The sequence below is a fragment of the Triturus cristatus genome, chromosome 2_2 (assembly GCF_964204655.1).
Source record: "Triturus cristatus chromosome 2_2, aTriCri1.1, whole genome shotgun sequence".
Classification (NCBI taxonomy): Eukaryota; Metazoa; Chordata; class Amphibia; order Caudata; family Salamandridae; genus Triturus; species Triturus cristatus.
In genome coordinates, this window is record NC_140582.1 from 174,698,552 (window position 1) to 174,721,313 (window position 22,762).

At 40.7% G+C, this 22,762-nt stretch overlaps 1 protein-coding gene across 3 annotated transcripts in view; it reads left to right on the forward strand.

Moving 5' to 3' along the window:
* The window catches only part of SMARCAD1 (SNF2 related chromatin remodeling ATPase with DExD box 1), a 683,175-nt gene that overhangs the window by 443,580 nt on the left and 216,833 nt on the right, over positions 1 to 22,762 (forward strand). For all 3 annotated transcript variants that reach the window (XM_085641145.1, XM_085641146.1, XM_085641147.1), the window contains 2 exons: positions 3,012 to 3,147; positions 18,933 to 19,070. In XM_085641145.1, coding sequence (XP_085497271.1) covers positions 3,012 to 3,147; positions 18,933 to 19,070 — 274 coding nt within the window. The remainder of the gene's footprint in view (positions 1 to 3,011; positions 3,148 to 18,932; positions 19,071 to 22,762) is intronic.

The window sequence follows — 22,762 nt, forward strand, 5'->3', positions numbered from 1 at the left end:
GCGGCCATTGCCATTGCGGTCAGGCCCCACCCTTATTTTTTTTCTTCCTGGTGTGTAGTGGGCTTTCTGGACCCCCCTTAGAGAATGTAGATTGTGGGCAAGCCACCCCCTCTGCCAACCTAGAGATTCCACTATGTTTTTTTTACCTGCAGTCTACTGAACTTTCTGCCCTGTGGGAGGAGAGCGGATTGGAGGTAATCCACCCCCGCCTTCCCCCCCCCCAGAATGACTGACATTTTAGGAGGGTGGTGGGACCCCAGCAAGCTCCCCTATATCCTGGCACCGAGTAGATGGACCCTTTCATAGGAAATCGCTCTCCTGTGCCGATTGCCAAGCAGTGATCCACTGAGTAGAGATAGGGAGATTCTCCCCTTTCCCCCAATACCTCTCCAAAGCAATCTGTGCTCCCAGAGTGGCCAATCAAATTGTTGTTTTCTTTTGTTTCGTTTGCCACATAGGCACCGTGATTCTCCCAGTCCCAATTAGAGTGCTGAGCCACTCCCGTGGGGTCTTTACCTCTTTTTCCATGTCCAGTGGAAGTTCTTTGGTACCTGGAAAAGGTCAATTTATTTTCAAGTTTGAGCCTATGGGTTTCCTCACAGATCAATTAATCCTTTAGTAACATTTAGACTTTTTTTTACTGTCGCGGTGCCTCGATCTTTCAGTAAAGTCACTTTTTATTCGTTCTTATCACTCTATTCTTAAACCTTGGAAGTAGTTCCTCCCTCTTGACAATTATTTTAGATCTGTTTCTCGCGGAGTCAGACCTGTCTGACTATGGGCCTTATTTCATAGGTGTTCTTTCTTCTTTTTGGGGAGCATCATTAAAACCGTGGCATCTGCAGCGGATAATTCACAACCACAGCCCCCTCACCAAAATGCGTTCCTTGCAGCCTTGCTCACTCAAACGGAAGATGCAGCGGCATCAATGTCTGCTACTAATGTTGGAGTATATGACAGACATTTAACATCTGGGTACCTTGCTACAGGACATATTGCAGCCCCACGCGAGTGACATTGAGGCTATATTTGCCACCATAGGAATGTCCTGTAAAGTGTGTGGGAAAATGATTTCTGTAGGTGAACAAAGTGCCACAGCAAGATGAAATTTGGTGCTAATCCATTCGGCTACAAGTCAAAAGTGATTTTTTCTTAATTGTTTTTGTTGTTCCTCAAAAAGAAAATACTATACAAAAATATTTTCAAAAATACATAAATTCTCAAGTTCTTTTTAGAACTGCCTTCACTGGTTCAAAGATAGAAAATATATTTGTCATGTCTGTAGTTAAGTTCTCAACATACGGGTAGTAGGTGCAGTCCATCATAGAAGTCATATTTGTTGGGATATATAATGTTCGAAACATATTGTAAAAATGTTCCACATCTAGTAGTAAATTACATATATTTTTTCTTTACCAAATTACTGGTGTACTCTTGCACTGTGGGATAAGGGTGTGTGCATTTTCTCTAGAATAGTTGTTGTATTAGAAGTGAACCCTTTAACTACAAAATGTGTTTCATTACTTATCCACCTTGTATGTGTGCTGTAGAACGTAGTTCCCTACGCAAGGCTTAGGAAGGAGATGCGTAGGGCACTTTTAAAAGCTATTAGCTCTTTCGGCTTTTTTGAGGTCGCTGGATCAACCTTTTTTGTTAAAATAACCCTTTGAGATGAGATTGCATGAAGGTTTACAATGCATGAATCTGACGAAGCCCTTTGTAATGCCAAAGTGGGCCTTGAATTGGGTTCCCACTTTTCTAATATGCACTACTTTTGAGCCAGTGCACAGTTGTCCACTATGCCTCTTGAGCTTGAAAACTCTCTAGTTTTGATAAGTACCGGCTTGTTGTGTGAGTGAGCTGCAGGCACTCTCGGTCCATCCGCCTTACACATTTTTTACAGCAAAACTCGGATTGAGGAATCAAGCTGCTTTTCTGCCAAAAGTAGTAGCACCTTTCCATTTAATGCTGGCTATCACCCGTCTGGCATTCTTTACCTAACCTTATCCCTCAAAAGATGTAAAAAAGCCTTCACTGATTGGATTCCCTCAGCTATTACATGGAACATACCGGTGACCACTGGTTGTAGTATCTGCTCTTTGTGGACTTCTTGGGGTTCAACCAAAGCAAGGAATTGCAGTAAAGAATATTCTCCCGGTAAATAGTAATTTGCATTAAAATCTTCTCTGCACTAGCTAAGAAGTTCCCTCCTGAAGGGTTACGGGCTCATTCTACTCAAGCAAAGGCTGCCATTACTGTGTTTGCATGCAAAGTGCCCATCTTGTACATCTGTCAAGCTGATCTGTGTACATCAGTGCACACGTTCACAAAGCACTACTGTCTTGACTGACTGGCCTATAAAGATTGGAATTTTGCCCGTTCGGTCCTGCAGGACATTTTGGGGTAAGCCATTATCAGACCCAACACCTTTTGGGGTTAAGAAATCTGCTGTTAGAAGTATCCTTCTGAAGGACAAGTTTGTTACCTTTGGTAAAGCTCCTTTTGGTGGATACCCCCTCTTACTACTCTCCTTTTTCCATGTTCTGTGGAATAGTCTCTTATCCATCTTGCATTCAAATTGGAAATCTGCATACTGGCACAAACAATTGATTTTCAGGCTCCACATCCAAGGGAGCTCTTGTATCCAGAGAGAAACCGGCATCAGGGTGCGTGAGGGGCACCTATGCAGCTTCAACTGTCACTTCCAGGGCAATATGGAGCCACACAGCGCCACCTGCTTGTGTACAGGGGTTTTGCAGAAAATTCTAACATCTGCAGATATTCTAAAAGTGAGGTATCTGTGGTTAGAGTATCCACCAGAAAGAGAGCTACTGAAGGTAAGTAAATTGTTCTTCATGTGTAGAGACATGAAACAGGTACCTTTGTTCGAAGGGGAGCACTAGGTTGGGAGCACGACAGTTTGTATCATCAAATTTTAACCAAAGTCATTGTTGCAGCTCAGATAAATTTATAGCATGCTACAGTATTACATTTTTTTTTTCCTTTGGCAGGTACAACAGTGCAATCAGCAATTCAGATGACCGCAGCTTGTTTCGACGGATGAAACTTCATTATGCAGTCTTTGATGAAGGGCACATGCTTAAAAATATGAGTTCCATGCGTTACCAGCACCTTATGACTCTAAATGTAAGGGCGGTTATTATCTGTGTTTGTTTGCTTATCTGGAGCTCCCATCGTACGTGCTTGCAGTGTACTTTCATGATGAAACCAGCATTTTCATTCTTAATGTTTTTAAGTCGTCTTCGTTTGACAAATCAGAAGATGAATGAATCCTCAAACAATTGAGATAATGGTATGCTTCTGTCGTCGCTGCTCATGCAGTTAATCTGCAGTTATTTTCCAACTATATTCTGAGGCTCTTCGAAAAGTGAGAAGGGATTTAAAAAAAATCCCATAGGTACCACTTATTAATTATGTTTTGTCAGGCCACACATGGCTGGCTTGGGGCTATCGTGCACACCTACCTGCGTTCACCGCCTCAAACTGTAGGTGTTGCTGAAGCAGAGATTAAAAGAACATGGAATTTTTGTAGCTTGTGCACTGAAGAATGCCTTCATACAGATTTTTTATTTTATGAAATACTTTCAGAGTTTCAACTGAGACCTGGAGACTCCCCTTAAAGGATACAAGATATGTGTGATAGGTGAAACAGTGCTAGTTTCTATAAATTATTGTTATATCTAGTTTCTAAATATCCAAATGTAACCGTTGACTCTACAAAGTTGGTATTGAAAAAAAATTAAGCCTTTTTTTTTATATAAAACCAGAAATGTTGCTTTTCATTGAATTAGAGTGGACATCATTCTTTCATTAGTATGAACCAATAATATTTATTGTTCTGAATAATTTTAAACCAATGCTGCCAATGCCTTTTTAATCCCATATGATTTTCTCAAGGCTAAAATAGAAAAATCAAGCCTAAAGGGGCTGCAGGTGGCGATGGAGATGTTTAGCTATATTCATGTTTTCACTTTGCAAAAGTCTGAAATCATGAAACACTTTTTGTGCTCAAAAACACAGTGACCTTAACTTTCCACAATTGTCATAGTTGGACGTTTATGCTGTTGGATACTTCTAGCTGATGCCATCTCATTTAGAATATCAGATTTTGAACAATTTCTTGGGAGATGAAGCCCAAATATAGTTCCCTCCGTATTCCTAATCACTAATGTGGCATGGAAATAAAATCTATTTGTGCTTAACCTACAAAAATGCTTGAAATCAAGATTTTCTGGTATACTCTTAACCTTTGGTAGGGACACCCATTTCATCTAGACACAACACTTAGGCTTTGACTTTGGCGGTACTCCTGCTGAGCGCCACGGCAGGACTCCGCAAGAGGACCGCCAAAGCCGTGACCACACCGCCTGCCTGATTCAGAGTTGAATCCTTGTTGGGCAGGCGGTGCTGCAACCGTGTCATGGCTGTGCCTGTCCAAGGCTCATAGGAGAGCTTTAGACATGCAACACCGTGACACCGCTGCAGCTCGTTCCTCCATGGTGTAGCATGCCTCACCATGCAGGAACTGGGGTGTAGATTTACAGGGGGGCACAGCATGTGCCCTGCTGCATGCACCCACAGGCTCCGAGACACAAGTGGACCATAAAAGGGTGGTGGTGAGGCCACTCGTAATATGCTCTGCGATGCCGCTGCAGCACCTCCAGAATATTTCGGCCTCAGACCTCTGCCAGACCGCTGCAGGATCCTTGATCCGCGGTAGTCGCAGCGGTCCATTAGCGGTCCGACCGCCATGCTGGTAATACTGCGGTTGGGCACGCAGTGTGGCGATAGTCAGTCCGCCCCCATTGGTTCATCGGTTCTATGGACCATCAATCTCATAAAAAGGCCCCCAATGTCATAGTCTGCTGCATGGGTTTAGGGCTTTCTTCTAGGCTTATCCTTGTTGGCAGGTGAGATTATCCCTTTAAAAAGAATGTGATGTTGCAGAAGGCAACCATTCTAGCACTTCCTACCAATGATGTAATCCGGATTGGTAATAATACAGAGAACAGCAGCACAACCGTAATTTAAAAAAGAGAGCATCTAAGACTTTTAGCAAGCCAGAATCCTTACTTTGTTAAGCACAAAGGAATATTTGAGTGCCATCTATTAAGTAATGATGGAGCATACCGTATCACACTTGCCGATATTATCATAGCAATTATGAAGGTAATAATCAAATATTGAAATTTAGAGGAAATTGTTAAGTCTGCACTATTCAACTCGGCTTAACAGATCCTTCTTATTTCAATACAGAATTTATAGTTGAGAATATTTCGATTTTTTTTTTTTTAAGGTACAATATAGTTTCTGACAGACAGCAAGCTCAAAATGTATTGACTGTATAATACATGTAGAAAGAAATCTTATAATGTTTGAGTTTAGGGTTCGCTGCTACTGCAAGAGCACTATCCAAAAGACCAGAAACACCTCAGTTAGTGGGAGTAGATCTGGCAGGCCAACCTTCTCATATCATTCCCTGAATATGAGGTAAGTTTGAATGCTCTTTAGAATGAGAGAAATCATAAGTAATTGTGTATCATCCCTCCCTCAGGCAAAATGCAGTCTCATTTAAAACCCAAGGACATTTTGCTTGTTGAATTTGCCATTCTTAAAGTATTTTTCCCCCAAGATCAAAGAGTTAGCAAGCAATTCTGCAGATGAAGCAACTTGTCATCAGACAACTCCCTTACCTTGTTATTCCTTTATACCTATGAAACCTCTGAGTGAATATCTCAGAGGAGTGTATGTCGGGTGTTTTTGTGAACTTGAACTAATGTTGTTCTGAGCTCCTATCAAACCATCTTTGAAGAAACTGCAACTGAAATTTTAGGAGATGGCAAATGCAGATCCTCCAGAACTAATAATTCAGTCTGACTTAGTAGGGGAATGTGATGGTGGTTGTAATCTCTTGCACGTCCACCCCAAAATAAGAAAAGTAGTATTAAAGAAGGTTGAGTGGCAGTGATTGTATTTTTGCACTATATAAATGCTATAGTAATGTATTCGAACAATGTTATATAAAAATACACGCATACAGCTAGCAAGACCCTAAGGAAATATACTTTTAAAAGGATGGCCGTTTAAGCCAGGTATGTCCTGCCCAGTCAAGATTTGGGTACATCTTGTGCCACATTTTCAAGTAAAGGATTTAAATTAAGATGCCAACTCTCATGGATACCAGAGAGTGTAAATCCCATTATACTGGATGTTCCTCATGAGTATGTGAGACAAAGCTGGGACGTTATCTGCCATAACATGAGCTTTTAGATTCTCCAGAATTGAAGCTTTCATGTGGTCACAAAACTAGTCAGGAGAAACGTTTTGATTTGCCAGAGAATGAACCTTAAACACAATTTAGTAGCATAGTCACCTCATTGGATAAACACCCAAACTACAGTGAATAGATGGAAGAACTCTTAACTATACTCCATCCAAAATGCCACAATACCTCATATGTCTGTCACATATGCTGTATGTAAGGATTCTCCAGGGAGCTCTACTCTGCTCGTTTTTCTCTCAGATTTTGTTTTCATGCCAGAGAGTGTGGATTTTGTTTTTATGCCCTTGTAGAGAGAGCATCAGAGATTTGTCCTACCACTTTCTGGACATCAGACCGACCGCTTCCTGTACAATTTCTGAGACCCTCCAAGAGGAGCATCAAAGTAATTCCTTTCGTAGATCAAATGTGGTTGTGAGGCAGAAAACTGATGCAAACTCAAGTAAATATCCCTGCAGTCGGGCCACAACTGAAGAAAAAGTGCAAAGCACCTGACAGCAATGCCACCCGACTTACTGAACATCTGAAAGCCTAATTTTTCTGTCAAAGGCACCACTTGAAATCTAGTATCTTCATGTAGCATCCCATTGGACATTGATGATCATACAAATGACTCTTTTTTAGCGAACGAGTATCGTTCTTGGCTACTACCTCCATTAGGAGAGTTAATTATGGATACTGCTTGATGCACAGACATCATCCTGGAGGTTAGCAAGAGCAAGTCAAGGCTATTCCGAGTGAGTTGAAGACCGCATCAATCATTGATGCCTTAGTGCTGCAGTTCTTACATGACTAGGTCGGTTTTGCTGTAATTCTTTTGTCCTGTTAGATCTGCTGCTCAATGTAACTTCTGTTTGCACGCCATATTGAAGGCTTTCTACAGATCATCAAAACAGACTAAGGCAGCATGATCTCTAAGCATCTTACATTCTAATGCTAATAGTCTTTTCAAAGTGTATTTGGATGATTAAACTTCCCACTATCTTCAGTTGCAACTTCATCAGTTCTTCTTTGGATAGAAATTCTAAATCCATTCTCCGCATTCAAGGAAAAATACAACACCTTTACATTCCTCACTAGCCAAGAAATTAGGTGTCACTTACCAAGGTTCCATGATTACAGTCACCATTGACTTTTTGCTTACAATGAGTACTCTGTCAATCCATCTTCTTGCCTTTTAAACCGGTCTTGCATGCCTCAGCCAAAATGTTTCATCTTTGAGGGTATTGATCACATCACTACAATCCCAAATGAGTTGTGATGGCTCACCGTTATGGCTTTCAAACTATCTTCCCGGCCTCACTAACTTCCTCATGCTGTCTAGCTGTATGGGAGGTCTCTGAAGAAAAACCAATTGTTTTCTGACCACCCCCTTCTAGCACTCAAGAATCTTTCATGCACTGCAACAGTCCTTCCCTACTGTTCTCCTCTGGAGTTCTCTTCCTGCAGACTACGAAAGCCGAAACCTACCTTGCAGTCCTTCTCCGGTCACCTAAAAAGCATCTCTTCAGAATGTGTCTGACTCATAGCATTTAATTGTGTTGACTGCCCTTGTCCTTATTATCACTCTCACCGTAACAATCTCTGAATTTCAGCCCACTGACCCTTCACACCTCCCATATAATCCCTCTTACTCTCTCTGACAAACGCGAGTCTACACCTTCACCGCTTCTTTCTAATCCCCTTCTACTTATGTCCCCTTTTGATTCTCCCTTACTTCCTCTTTCTTTCTCCTCCTCTCTCTGTCACGTTCAAGATCCTCAGGAACAGTACCTCCCTCATAGACCCACCTTTTGGTTGATGTAAATGCGCTCAGAGCATTCTAAAGCTGGCACTCTTGCTCCCTAGGATTCTAAATCAGTGCTGGTCCTTACGAAGCATGCAACGTCAATGTTTTATGCCAACAGGCAAGGAAGAATGCATTCCCTTGTTTTTAGGTGGAAGCACAAATACTGTTGAATTTTGAAACATGACACAATGTTTCCATGAAGACCGTGCCTGCAGGTGATCAACAAGGAAGGGGCTTATTCCCTCAGCACACTGTGGAAGTGGGTAACACCTACGGGATACTACAAGCGCAGGGAGACCAGATATTTCACGTATGTGGAAGGTCCACTGCAGACCTTTTTGCGACCTAGACCAACAAGAAATCCCTGTACTTCTCCATCTGACACTGGCAACTTAGAGTAAGGGAAATCTTTTTTGATGACAGAATCTTTGCTTACACTTGTCTGCACTTTCCCCTCATAGCTTTTAAGATATGACTACATCATACTAAGTGATTGGCTCTTCAACACATTGAATTTGTTCGTCTGGATATCTGGGACAATTGTTGACCATTTCTCTCTCAAGCTAGGTCCTAGTCAACTGCAAAACCTATGAAGGCATATGGAAAAGGTTCTGCAGCTGCTTTGGCAATTACAATCCTACTCCTAGCTCCATCAGATATTCCCTTACTTGCAGCTGCCTGTGAAGTTGGGACTCAAGCACAATTCAATTAGGAGTATACTTAGTGGTATGTTAAAGGTTCAGCCATTCACGCCATTGAGGCTCTGTTCTCAAACAGGATTATTAAAGACTTCCCTCCTTAAAGGCCTTTTCAGAACCTTCCCTCCTTCTCAGCAACAGTTAATCAAATAGGAACATATTGCTCTTTTTTTCACAACTTTGGAGATGTCCCATAGAAGCTGTTCCTATTGAGGACATTAAGCACCTCTGCTGGAGATTTTCCTTGCTTCTTGCATTTGATGTTCGTCAGAAGGGTCTGTGAGGTCCAACTATTAACCATCGAATATCTCTTGCTGCTGAGATTCCATAAGGGCAAGGTCATCCTTTTAAACTAATCCAAAACTCATCCCCTAAATTCTCCATTGAGTTTCAGCTGAAGCAGCCACCCTTCTGGAGAGCCTTCTTTCCAAATCCCTCAACTGCGACAGAGAGGGCACCTCACTCCCTAAACTTCAGGGTATGCTTGAAGTTTCACATTAAAATTTGTCATTTCAGACATTCAAATTAATTGTTTTTCGACTTTGGTCATCCATAACAAGGAACCAAAGAAGAAGAGTTGACATATGGATAGCTGTGGCCATCATCTTCAGTTACACCAAAACATATTGCCTTCTGACTGGCAGAGTTGCAAGACATTCCACAAGAGGTGATCGTGTTGCCACTATATGCTGGAATGCCAATCAGGTGATATTCTTTAGGGCGACCACTTGGAAACACCACCATATATTCACTAAACACTACTTTTGGCACATGGAAGCAACAAGGTATTCAGCCGAGGGGCAGGTACTTCATAAGCTTTTCTCATATGATGAGCCATATCTCCCCTCCCCCAAAGAATGACCAGGTCTAAAATACCCGACACTTTTGCATTGAATTTTGAGCTAAGGTGATCTCTGCGGGAGTGAAGTTCAAATTACTTGACTCTTTTTGACTGCAGTTTATTCTTTACCTATTAGGTTGAAGTGCTACTAATTACACTTTATTGAGCATCTGTGTCTACTACAGATTGATCTGGTGTCTGCTAAGTACTAATAATTTCTAACTAATGAATCTATGAAAGGTGCAAATGCTGGACAACGGTACTTGCAGGTAAGTAATGTGTTTCTTATTTAATGTATATCCTTAATAAATGCCAAAAGATCTAGATCATTGTACAGAGTGGAAACACATCTGTCAGTTACCTTCCTGTATAAGGGGCTCCCACATACCTCTTTTGGCACTTGCATGTTCCATAACTTCATTCTTTAATGATGCGACCCACCCACGATGGGTTGGAAAACCAAACTTTCCAATAACCAACCAGAGCTACAGCTGGTATACTCAGTGGAATGTCTTCTCTACATCAATTCTAATTAAAACCTACATACACTTTGAACTATGCACTGTCAAAATATATAAATTATAAATGTCTATAGTAAGTCTGGGGCTTAAAACCAAATTGCTTGTTAGATGCCAGGGAGATAACTGTACTGATATGATAGAGTACATTTTTAGGAAACAGTTTGCAATTCACATTTAATATATAAAATTACAGATGGGTTACTGGGTTACTGTGATTTACAGGAATTGAGAGTTCTGAGTAACAAAATAGAAAGCAAGTGTGAAGCTAGAGTTGTCTAGGTTGTCACTCAGAACCCCTAGGTGAAAAGCATCCTGTACCTCAGTTACCCATATTCAATTTTATGTTATGAATGGCCCCCAAAATCATTTGCCTTATCTTTTACTGCTCGGCTGAGGCAAAGAACCAATGGGTGAACCATATATAATTCAGCTTCTCCTCCCTGTCCCAAATATGAAAATAACTTACCTGTTATCCTTAACCCCACCCCTCACGACCTTGCCTGGCTTCCTTTTCCTTCCTGCAACAATGCTTTTTGCTTTCAGTCATGCTGACAGGCTCTCAATGAACCCTGCCAGCATTTTGTAATTCCTTTGATTTTACAACAGTGGGCAATGGGTTTTGTTGTCAGCTGTTCGTACCTCAGAGTGGTGAATTACCAGATTAAAACCTGGTGTAAACGATAGAGGCTTCTTGTGGGAGGCATGCATGTCAAGTGGATTAATCATTTAGAACCTAATGAATCTTAACATCTTGGGGAAAGTTTTGTCAGAAAGTAGTAATCGGATATATCTAGAATCTCATTGTATTGAGAAAACATTGGTGTCAGTAGGTCACAAAGGCTTGTATATATCCACAGTAAACCACATGTGCACATCTCTCTCTCCCAATTTGACTTTAAAGCTAGGAAGTTAATGAATAATGTAAACAATTGCTTCTTTGACAGCAGTGATGCTTTAGGAACCTCTCATTTCATCGGTAAGACAGCCTAGCAATAATTTTAATATTTACTGAATTATACAAAGTTTTTCATCAAAATGAAAAGTTGCTCCTTCCAGTCACTGGCTTTCTTTGACCATCCATTGGCTTGAGATCTTGCCAAACATATCATGGCTCAGTCTTGTGGAGTGTTGATTAATCTCAAACCAAATGCTGTTGGTAGGTTTGGGTGAATGCTTCCACCTCCGCAAGTGCTTTCAGTGAACTGTTCCAAGGGACTGCTTTTCATATATGCACCTCTTTATCTGATATACGAACAAAAGGTATTGTATTTAAGGCTTGCTCGCCTTCGATACAGTCTAGCTTTTGTTTCTTGTCTAGCATTAATGTGTGAAGGCTCCATGCCTTTTGCACATTTAATCTAAACCTCTTGACTTTGCCAGTGCTTGTTCTAATATTTGTTTAGTTATGTTAATATTTAGCTATGTTTTTTTTTTTAGTATGTAGGACAAGTATTTGTAAAGTAAACCGTGTTGATGAAAAATATCTGGACATTGTGTATAGCGTAGGTTTAATGTAATCTGAACATCTTTTTCCCACTGCTTTTTGTATAATTAGGTTGCTGAAGGATAATGGCTAGATTGAAGATTTCATGCAATACAAAGCAATAGTTTCGGATCAGAAATGGCATTGTCCAGTTATCGATAGTTGCTTTTGCAGCATAGCAAACCCCAGAATTGGATGTGCAACCTGAATAGCTCTGTCAAAGCATTTGCATTTCTTAGTACATCATATGCCCTGACTCTCACAAATGCATTGTCAAATGTCCACATTTTTGCATAGCACTGAATCATTGGCTAAAAGAATTCAGATCGAAAGACAGTGTGGTGCTAGTGGAGTCTAGAGCAAATAATATGGCACACGGACATAGATAACAAAAATCAGTCTGAATGTACACCTGCTGAAGGTGAAAGTAAAATGGATGTTGGGGATTGGGAATTTTGCTTTGCCACATGCCTGATGATCCATCATATCGAAACAATTGGCACAAATTGGGCATTTCTACCCAGTGTCCTGTATGTGCAGTTTAACTTGGTATCCAATAAGAAGACAAATATAAATCCAATGAAGGAAATATTATTGGACAATGGTAGCATTATACCAGGCGGACTGCAACCTACTCTTGAGGTCTCAAACTGTCCTTAGCAGTGGAATGACCAATCTCAGAAAATGCAGTGCCAGCTGATGAGGTGACATGCCATCAAGGGAGTGCTCCAAAAATAACTATTGCCGTGGCTCAGACTGAGGAAACTATTGTCTGTCCAAGTCCATTTAACTCTGGAGCTGAGACCAAACAAAAGAAAGGAGTGAGAAAACCTATCGCGCAGAACATTGTGGAAACGCACAGAATGGGCCAGTTGTCACAAGGCATTTATTTAAACAAAAAGGAGTGTCTGGACCTGAATTCGTCACAGGTTGATTGTATCAAATGCACTCCACAAGCAACTGTAGCTCAATTTCCTCAGATAACTACAAACTCATATAATAAACCTACCAATTAGGATTCTAGGATCAGATGTGGTTGAATGGATAGACTGAGCTCTACCCGCCCATCCCCCTTTCAAAAGTTCAACAGCACTCTGTTCCTTATGCGGGTCTGGAAGGAATCCTTGACCTCAATCCCACTAGTGTGTCAGAAGGGGCATAAAGGGATATAGTTTACTTAAACTCCTATCGGCCCTTCCTGGCCTGGATACCCTCGAATACAAAGACCTTCACCACATCGCATTCATCCCGGGGACAAAGGATGACCGTAAGGAGGCTACCAAAGGACTGATCCGAGAAGCGGAGATAGCAAAACGTGTGGAGTGGTATTCTAAAACACTATCAGAATGGGGTATTGGCATCAGTAAAGTGACAATACCAAAATACTCATGGATCCTGGCCAAATTTAATTAACCATCAGAATAAGAAGCAGGAGTCTGTTGTTTGCTGTTCAAAGGATCTACAAAACCCAAAGTCAGGAATGGAGTTGCCAACAAAAGAATGTGCTGGCTGGCATCTAGCTCGCACTGAAAGGCAATAAACCATCACACGATTCAAGATACTCTATCCCCACAATATCGTCTCCTCCTACCACACTCTTGGATTGCAATTCTGCTCATGGAATATTCCAATTAATTGTTCACATTCACACCTGGGTCCACCACCTGTAAATAATTTTAAAAAAAAGTCAACCCTTTAATTATTCGTAGGTGCCCCCTACGTGGTCCTGATGAAGTGCCTACTGTAAGGACCTCACTCACCTACATATTACTCTGGGTCGAAACATCAGCTGCTTTATTTTGTGTTTACTTTTTTGGACAACTGTGATAGTTTCACTGTGTTTTCCTACATTATGGTTTTGTAAATAGATACAGCCTTTGATGAGGCTGGCTTGGCTCTTTATGATTTGGATGTACATATTGTTCACTGCCCTCCCTCTTTCACTTACCTTCACACTTGCACATTGCTGCACCTTTCCCTTCCTCCCCTCCGGGGCACCTCTTCACAAGAGTATTTAACAAATGTGAATGGTTCTGTGCATAAGAACCCACTGTTTAACATGAAATAAAATGTTTAACATGATTGTTCTTGTTTTGGTTTGACCTAACAGATGGTGTTGAGCTTCTAATGTTATTTCTAAGTTCATATCCACAGGGACCATTGTCTCCTGTACCATGGAGGCCTAACTAACCTCATGTCAGACACTGATGCGATTTAGGAAATTAGCAAACAAAATACATAGTATGTTTGCAACAGACATGTTAGTTGGTGGCTACAATATGGCAGGATTATTTTGAATTCTTCACAACAGCCAAACCTTATGTCAAAGTAGGCAATTTCTCTGGAAGTTTTTCTATTCCTATACACAAAACCCTGGAGTTCGAAGTAAAAGAGCTTGCAAGTGGCCGGGGGCCTAAATCTTTCTGAAAGTCACTACTGCAAATAAAGCACATCACAGGAATGTACCTTCAATTGTTGTCGGAAGTATTTACAAAAATCCAAACCAGCCCAAGAAAAGACCTGCTAAAGGAGAAATCCTAAAAACGATTAAAATCCTAAGGTAGGAATATCACAAAGCCATGTGGGTAATGGCAGGCGATTAAAATATGTACATAATAGGACCAGTGGAACAGTTCAAATGGCAACAGGAGGACCACATTGTATGGCATATTCCAGAGATTGCTTTGATGAAAATCATAAGGATAAGGCTGGAAAGAAATTGTCCACCACTCCCAATTTGTTGGGTTGTAGAACCCTTAATGGCAGATGTGCCTTTGATCAGCCGCCATCTTGAACTTGTATTACAAGCTCTAGTTCCTCCCTAATGGACTACATTTGGATATCCACCCAGAATGATCTCCAAGTAAGCAATTTCAAGTGAAACACAGTTTGATCAGTAACCACACAAGATTAATTTTCTCTCTCTCCATGATAGCCACCAGACTCTCACACAATTGGCAACCAGGAGGGCGTTTGTGGTCTTCGAAGAAGAAGATAGTCCACAATGCCAACAGCCTTAAAAAAAGAGAAGAACTGAAGAAAGCCCTTAAGACAAGGGCAAGGGAGCAGTCCTCTTCACCCCTACACTGGCCCTTGTTCATGGAACACCTACTCAGCATGTTCGCTGACAAGTAGAGAGTGACATAGGAAGTAGATAAACAAGCAATCAAATCCTTGAATGAAGAGTTCTTAAACTAAAACAGAAGCTCTTGAGAAAAGCCCCCAGTAACAGCATTACCCTCTTCAGGAGTGGAGGAGATTCAGAATGCGGGTAAGACCTATAAAGCAAAGGTATGAAAAATTGCTTGAGAAAACGAAGATAAACAGTGAATTGAACTCCATGACTCCTCGATTTAAAAAAAATCCAGAAACGATCTAATGGAAACAATTTGAAGGGTACTCCGTCTGTTCCAGCATCAAAGTGGACAGAATACATATATGATCTGTACAATACTGTAGATGATTGGTCTGGCTCTGACGCCCCGCCTGTTGACAAAACTGGTCAAAAATCTTGATCAGTGTGTTAGGCCATGGCCAGCAAGGGTAAAATCAACCTAATGATTGCTTCATTTCGATCAGCTGGGGCACCGGGACCAAATGGTCTGCTTACCAGAAATTATAAATCTGCAATTGAGGAATGGGTCTCTTTATTAGGCCCCCATTTCAAGGACTGCATCTTGTTGAATGATGTGCCGGACAGTTGAAGAGGTTCCATATGAACTCGGAATCATAAAAAATGCGCAATCAACCCGCCAACTTCAGGTTAATTGCCCTCCTTGACGTTGATGGCAAATGCTTTGTCAAAATCATGACTGATGAGGAATGGGACACCTTGAAGGCTTAAATACCAGTCACTCAATCTGGGATTTAGGCGCGGCCATGGCACTGAGGATCATATGGGCATTCTCTCCTTCCTGATCAAGGCCACTACCATCAAGGATGCCCCTCCACTGTACGTAGCCTTTATTGATATCGCCACTTCATTTGACAAAGTTGACAGATCGAGACTGACGGAAGCTGCAAAATGTGGGTATCCAGGAAAACCTATTGAGAGCTAACGTGAGTCTATATGCAAGGACTTGGGTGAGACTTAAAATATCTGCAAATAGAGTTACAACACATACGATTTGGACCAACACTTGTCTAAAGCAGGGGTGCATTCTAGCCCCACTTTTATTCACTCTCTGTTTAGCTAACATAATTGGTGCACTAGCTTCAGTATGAGTCTTTCCCCCCAGATTTGTAGGCACTCTCATCCAGTGCTTCCAGAATGCCAATGACAATCTATTATTACGCTATTATTTAATTATACAGCTGTTGGGCTGCAATTATCCTTGTATGCACTTTTGCTGTATTGCAAGGAAAATAAGCTATCCGTCAATCACTCCAAAAAAAAAAACCTATGGTTTGTGGAGCTAGAAAGGAAAGTAAAGTCTAATTTTTTATGAATGATGCACAACTGGAACAAGTGTCAAGCATAAAGTATCTGAGCATCTACTTCAATCAGTGTGGCTCCCACCTAGCACAGCTGTCCATCTTAACAGAAATTGCCCTGTCCATGATCATGAGCTTTCAAAAATGATACGTTGTCCAGACCTTATAGGTGTTTGTAAAGTAATCGACGCTAATTATGCCAACCTTAACCTACAGATCGTTGATATTTAAGAATCCTCTCACCATATGGCTGGACAAAGCCCAAACCGGATGCTACAGACGCTTGTTCGAGCTTCCAGATGCTGCCCCTTCGTCTCAAATACGACTGCAATTTGGCCTGTGCAAACAATCAATCATACTGAAAGCTGTTTTTGGATATTGCGATAAGCTTAAGACTGCCCCCAAAGGATGTCTCCAAGAACTAATAAGGTGAGACATCCAGGATAAAAAGCTCCAATGGGACCCCTATTTGAGGGACTCATTTGAATGTCTGGGCACACAGTCATTTTGAACAAAATATGCCACCAAAATTAAGCTCCAAAAACGCAAAAATAAAATCAGGAGAAGAAGATTGGCAAGAGTTAGCTCAAAAGGCTCATTCAGAACTGAGAGTGCTTTCTATCAAAACCAGGAGAAAGCTTCATACTTGTCCATCCCCAGGAAATTGGCCTTCAAAAATGAATTTATGAGACGGAGACGTGGACTAATCTCTTTAAAAGCATCCACTTTTGGGGGCTTAAAAGCCTCTTCTGATTATAACTGTTGACTGAAATTATAATCAACACATCTCTAATGCTTATTGTTTCTCTTTGCCCTAGCTAAAAATGTTTAAGGTGTTACTGGTTAAAACCAATATTTTGACATTTGGGCATAAAGCAGTGTAACAAATCTATAACTGCCTGTTTGAGTGGAGTAGATGCACAGCTCTCAGCCTGGTTAGTGAAATTTCTCATGGAAGCCCTTAAGATATTGAACATGAGGGCTGTTAAAGTTGCAGACTGTTTTGCTCACTTAATTCTAGCTTAAGAACAGCTGCCGCCTGGTCTCTGCTGCTTTATGTAATTGCACAGTGCACTTTATCATCGGGTCGACAAATTTGCTGAACTATTTTGGAGGCTAATAACTATAGAACTCTCCTGCTTCACAACTTTTGGGTTTGGGGTTGGTTAAAAGTGGCTGTGGCTTGTCCAATTATGATGATCCCAAGAAAAGTTGCTGCCTGGTTTTTGCTCCTAAACGAAATTGCACAGTGCACTTTCTTAACTGGTCTGCAATCTTGCTGGGCCATGTTTGCTGATAAAGTTACACAACTTTACCCCTCACAACTTTTGATCAGAGCTAGTGCATGTTAGTTTGGTAGGCCCCCTGACATTGTGAAATGCACTTTATGAATTTGATTGGAACTGCCTAGTTTTGGAAGCGCAACTAAACTGCACAGTGCACTTAATTAACTGGTCTATAATCTTGCTGTCCAATGTTGGTGGTTAAAGTTACACACCATCATGTCCCACAACCTTGGTCCGGACTAGTGCGTGTCAGGTTTCGTAAACCCCCGGCCATTGTAAAATGCACTTTGACTTCGACTGGAAATAGTTGTTAAACCACTCACCATACAGTCCATTATAATGTCAATGTCTGTTCTTCAGAAATTTAAGTTCTTAGTTCCAGGGGTTCTGTTAAAGGTGATTCTTTTGGCAATGCCTAAATCATTGTACCAACCACTTAATGATGTCATTTGACAAACCACTTTTCTTTGATGCTGCAACTCCCACAAACTTTGCAAGTATTTTACTATCGATTGGAAAAGATATAATGAATGTGCACTTTCATGACGCTTTGAATAGACAATTGTATATTTTAAACTGGTCAGCTGTAATTTTATCTCCTTTTTTTTGTTCTCTGTAGCTCTTTTAAATTTTCTTGTCGAATTGTTATGGTTTTAAATAACTAGAAAGAATAAAAACGTTATTGCATACTTCCTTATCTACAGTACTGTTGCTATCCCCACACATAATTCCTTGTGAAGGCCAAATGGTGCTCTCTTGCAAAAGATGTCCTTAAAACTATTGATCATCCTGATTTGGAATTGTTGACTCAACCTAGTCAGGACATTTATGGTGTATACAATGTTTCAATTCGTTCCCAGCGGCTTTTTTTTTTTATTGCTGGAGGCCTTCCGGTAACTCAAACCATGCACTGATTACCACCCCATCTAGAATGTCCGCGCTTAGTATTTGTGTTAAATGGTTTGAATATATTTAAATTCTTCCCACACAATAACATGTGCATCGTACTTTAATCTGCTGACGTTCCAACTCTATCTTAATCAAATATTTGTATTACAAACATACATGGACAATTGAGGTCCACATTAAGATTGAACCAATTCCAACTTTATTTATTTTTTTCAGTTTCCACTGCCCCAACCAATGTCCCAAAAAGGTAGCCCCCCACCAATGCAGACCCTACATAAAGCGAGGTTTCACTTTTTACGAGCATTGCTGTCTCATGCAAAGATTGGGAAAGCGGAGCCTCCTGTACACAACCTGTGCACCTTCTTACCTAACCTTCCTGCATGTTTATTTTTTTATAATTTATCATGCCTGCGTCTGGTTTGCCAGCCATGATCCTTTTGATATTCTCTGTTAAATGAAGCTTCTGAATGGCAATAGTTTCCGCATGTGATCTGCTTTCCAAGACTGTTCTTTGTAGCACTTGTAATGATTTTGTAATGACCAAAAACAATATGGTCATGCATTCTAGAAAGAGTCCTTCAAGGAGAGTTTGCTTCTCAAGATTGATTATGTGTAGTTAAAATTGCAAATGGTGTTTAAAATGTATATTTTCCTTGTATTCTGTCTGCAGGCAAAGAATCGTTTGCTACTCACTGGGACACCTGTACAGAACAATCTATTGGAACTGATGTCCCTCCTAAATTTTGTTATGCCACACATGTTTAGCAGTAGCACTACTGAGCTTAAGAGACTTTTCAATACAAAAGCTGTAAGTAATGGACTTTCTGACTTTTTCCTGCCCAAATCAGCTATTGTACATTATTTGTTTTGAAAATATTAAGTGCAATCTTTTCACTTTGCATTGCTTGAGTTCCGTTCTGTATGCAAACAAAGAGACACTGAACATTTAAGAAGAAAAAAGATGATATATTTTTGTTTTCGTTTTTAAAACAGAATTAAAAGGCATTGTCATTTACAATGCCAATAGGTTAAACTCGTGCAAATGCGAGACCTTCATCAGGGCTGTAAATAACATACTAAAAGACACAGATACACACCCACAACTGACGCATTTAAATGCCTACACTATTTGCTCTCTGACCTAATTGAGTATGTTACTACTGTACGATCATTCGTAGGGTTTAAACTGTGATGCTGACATTGCCACCTGATATTGTGGAGTTTGTGCAGCACGTGCCTGAACACATTGAATTACTCTTAACTAAGATACAATTTAAAGCATTGATCTGTCCTTATGCGCAGCTTACTCGAATTCTACTGGTGCAACTTTTAAAATGTAGACTGCACATAAACTGTGTCCTGTATTTGGTATGGGGGAACAAAGTTCCTCTCACCCTCAACACACTTTTAGGTGTTAAAAAAATAAATCATAATTTTCTCTGCAGTCAGATTTTTTTGGGGGAAAAATGTGCAAAATGTTTATCATACTTTTGGACAGGAAGATTAATCACACAAGTATTAAGAGACTAAACGCTTGCAATTGCATCACAAATGACTAATTGTTACCACCAGCTAATTAGCTAGCATTTATCACATTTAGCTGGTATAATAAATTATTGCAAATCCCGACTTTGAATTTGACTTGCAAGCTGAATTAAGGGAGTTAAAAGGGTTTCCTGGGTTCGGATGAGACAGGCCAAGATCAGCTCCTGTAAAGAGTTCCCTATAAAACTCTCCCTAGTCAAGAAAAGCACCATATATGTTTATGGTGCAATGGTGAAAAGCGATTCAGATCTTTGTTTTGCAAGAGCTTTGAGAAGTAATAAACAGAGCCTGACAGGGTACAAATAATGTACAGTAATGCTGGCCCTGCATAATTACCATGGGCTGAGATGAAATGAGGCATTCCACCCATCACTTGTTTATATTTCATTACATGTTCAAGGGCATTATACCACATTACAGCACTGATATGGGGCACTGTCTAAGTCTATGCGCGTTACTATATCTGGTGTTGCTCTGTGTTTCACGTTCACTACTTTTCAGCAGGTACAAAACAATTCACATGCTCGTGCTTCAGGGTTGCAACCTGACTAACACATTAATGTGAATGAGTTTTTTCATTTTTTTAGGGGGAGGAGTTTTATATAGAGCAAAGTAGACCGGAAGGTATCAGAGCACTTTACATGAGCATCAGTTGCGTTACAGCTGGACACATTTATTTTTCGTTCGGCTTGGGAAGATTAAGTGAGTTGTCCAGAATTATAGGATGTTGAACGTCCCTGCCAAGCCATGAACCGGCTTCCCCAGCAATGAGATCCACCTCTCTAGCAGTTAGGTCACATCCACTCTTATCAAGTTCAGATGCATGGTTGAATGAAGGTATCTGTTATCTCTCTGAGTTTTGAGTGTTATCGTCTTTTAATGTGATCGGAGTGTACACCATTTCCCTGTATCTGCTATTAAAAACATTCAACCTCTAAACCCCAATTGGTCTTTAAATCTCTGTCTGTTGACCAATGTCGTAAGTGTAATATACTTAAAATGTACTTCTGCTACAAAATAATGTAAAAGGTTCTTTGACATTTCAAAACTACCCACCACGCAGCCACATTGTTTATACATCACATGAGTAACAAACATTGTTATATAGTATGTAATTGGGTTTTCAGAAAAATGTACTTTTAGTTAACCTCTTCGACGCCGATGACGGAACGGTTCCGTCATGCACGTCGGTTGGGCTGTGCTTATGACGGAACCGTTCCGTCATGGCCCCGCCCGCGCTCAGAACTTTCAGCACCGCGCGGGAATCCGCGCAGCGCTGAAGAGGTTAAATTAAGTTTTCAGTCTTGCTTTGCTAAACTGGTTGTCAACATCTATGCGGCCCTCAGCCAAACCTCATAACATACATGTTTGCCCATTTACGATGGTTCTCGAGTGCTCATTGTTTTGACTAAAGGTTAACATTCAGGAGTCTCCCTTCCTGCCCATGGTCAATCTTTAATTAGGAGCGTTGGCACTCGTGTACCTCCACCTTCTAACAATAAAATCAAAATACCCTCCACTTCAAAACTTTCCTCGACCTAGTGCTGTTTTCTGCCCCCCCCTGAAACTGATCAAGTTCCCGGTGTTGACGCTTATTGCAACCTCCTTTCCCACAATCCGAAGATGACACACTGACTGAAAATACGAAGCCCAGCCTACTTAGAAGAACGTATTTTTTTTTGTTTACAGTTTCACATTGCGCAAACTCGATCCGCAAGTATTGGAGCGCTTCACGAGAACCAGTTTCAATACACAAGGTCACATTTATCCATCTTTTTAATGCACAGGGACTGTCTTCGCGTGATTAGGCCTGAAAATAAAACATTTGTATCTTTTGCTCCAAAAGAGCCTTTGAGGTCCAAAGAAGGCACGGACCTGGAACGCCATTAACATAAATTGAAAACCGTATAGTTTATGGACTACCGCCTAAAAATAATGAAGAGTTTAAAGTGTATCAAAAGAAAAACGTTTCAAAATAAACTCATTTTGTAAAGTTAAATGTACTAAAGCTGCACTAAACAACGCCCCAACAGGAAAGGTGTAGTCCATGCAATTAAAAAAAAGAAAAGCATCTTGGCCATCTCTCCCACCCTCCTCCTTCCTTTCCCAGATGCTTAATTATTTGGCTTTTCAATCACTAGCTAAGCTTTATGTGCCATCTTGGGCATACTCCGCTATGGCCCAACTTTTCCTGTTGGCTCCTATTTTGTCACATCGTTAGCAGATTACTTGGCACTCTTCACTCCCTGTGCTTGAAGACTTTAACGTGGATCGATGCGCATAACCTCCCTCCTCCTCCTCTTTTAGAATACATTCCTGGGCTGAATTTTCACCTTCATGTTACTGGCTCTATGCACTTCACTGGTCATTACCTGGATCTCTTCTTTGCTCCTCTTAAGCTATTTAGATGTATTCATCCCAGGTCTGTTGGCCTAGTTAGAGACCATGCTCAATTCCTTTTGGTACACCTAATTCTCCTTCTTCTGTTCACTCTACTCCCACTTCTAGTATGAAAAGCCAAACTTTTCAAACTGCTCTTGTACTAACATTGCTGCATTCTTTAATTCTTCATTACATAGCAAATTTATTCCTACAATTTTTGGCTTAATGGCTTCGTCCCACTTCTTTAATAAAGCCTGGCCCACTATCCCATAATATATATATGCAACAACAATATAAGCTTTATTTCGACAACTCGTGTCATAAAAGCAGATAAGAATAAAGCATGTAAAAGGATATATATACTAAACAGTTCATGAGAAACATGGCACGAAATACACGCAAGTTCAGCCTTATGCAAAGACAGAGGCTTTATAGCATGTATACAGTTGAATGAATGTTGACTGAATGAATGATCCAGTTTCCACATGGGACACACACTGCAAGTTTTAAGCTCGACCTGGTTTTTAAGAGCATGCATGCCTTATAAAAAAAACTGCCTTTCATCATAAGAGT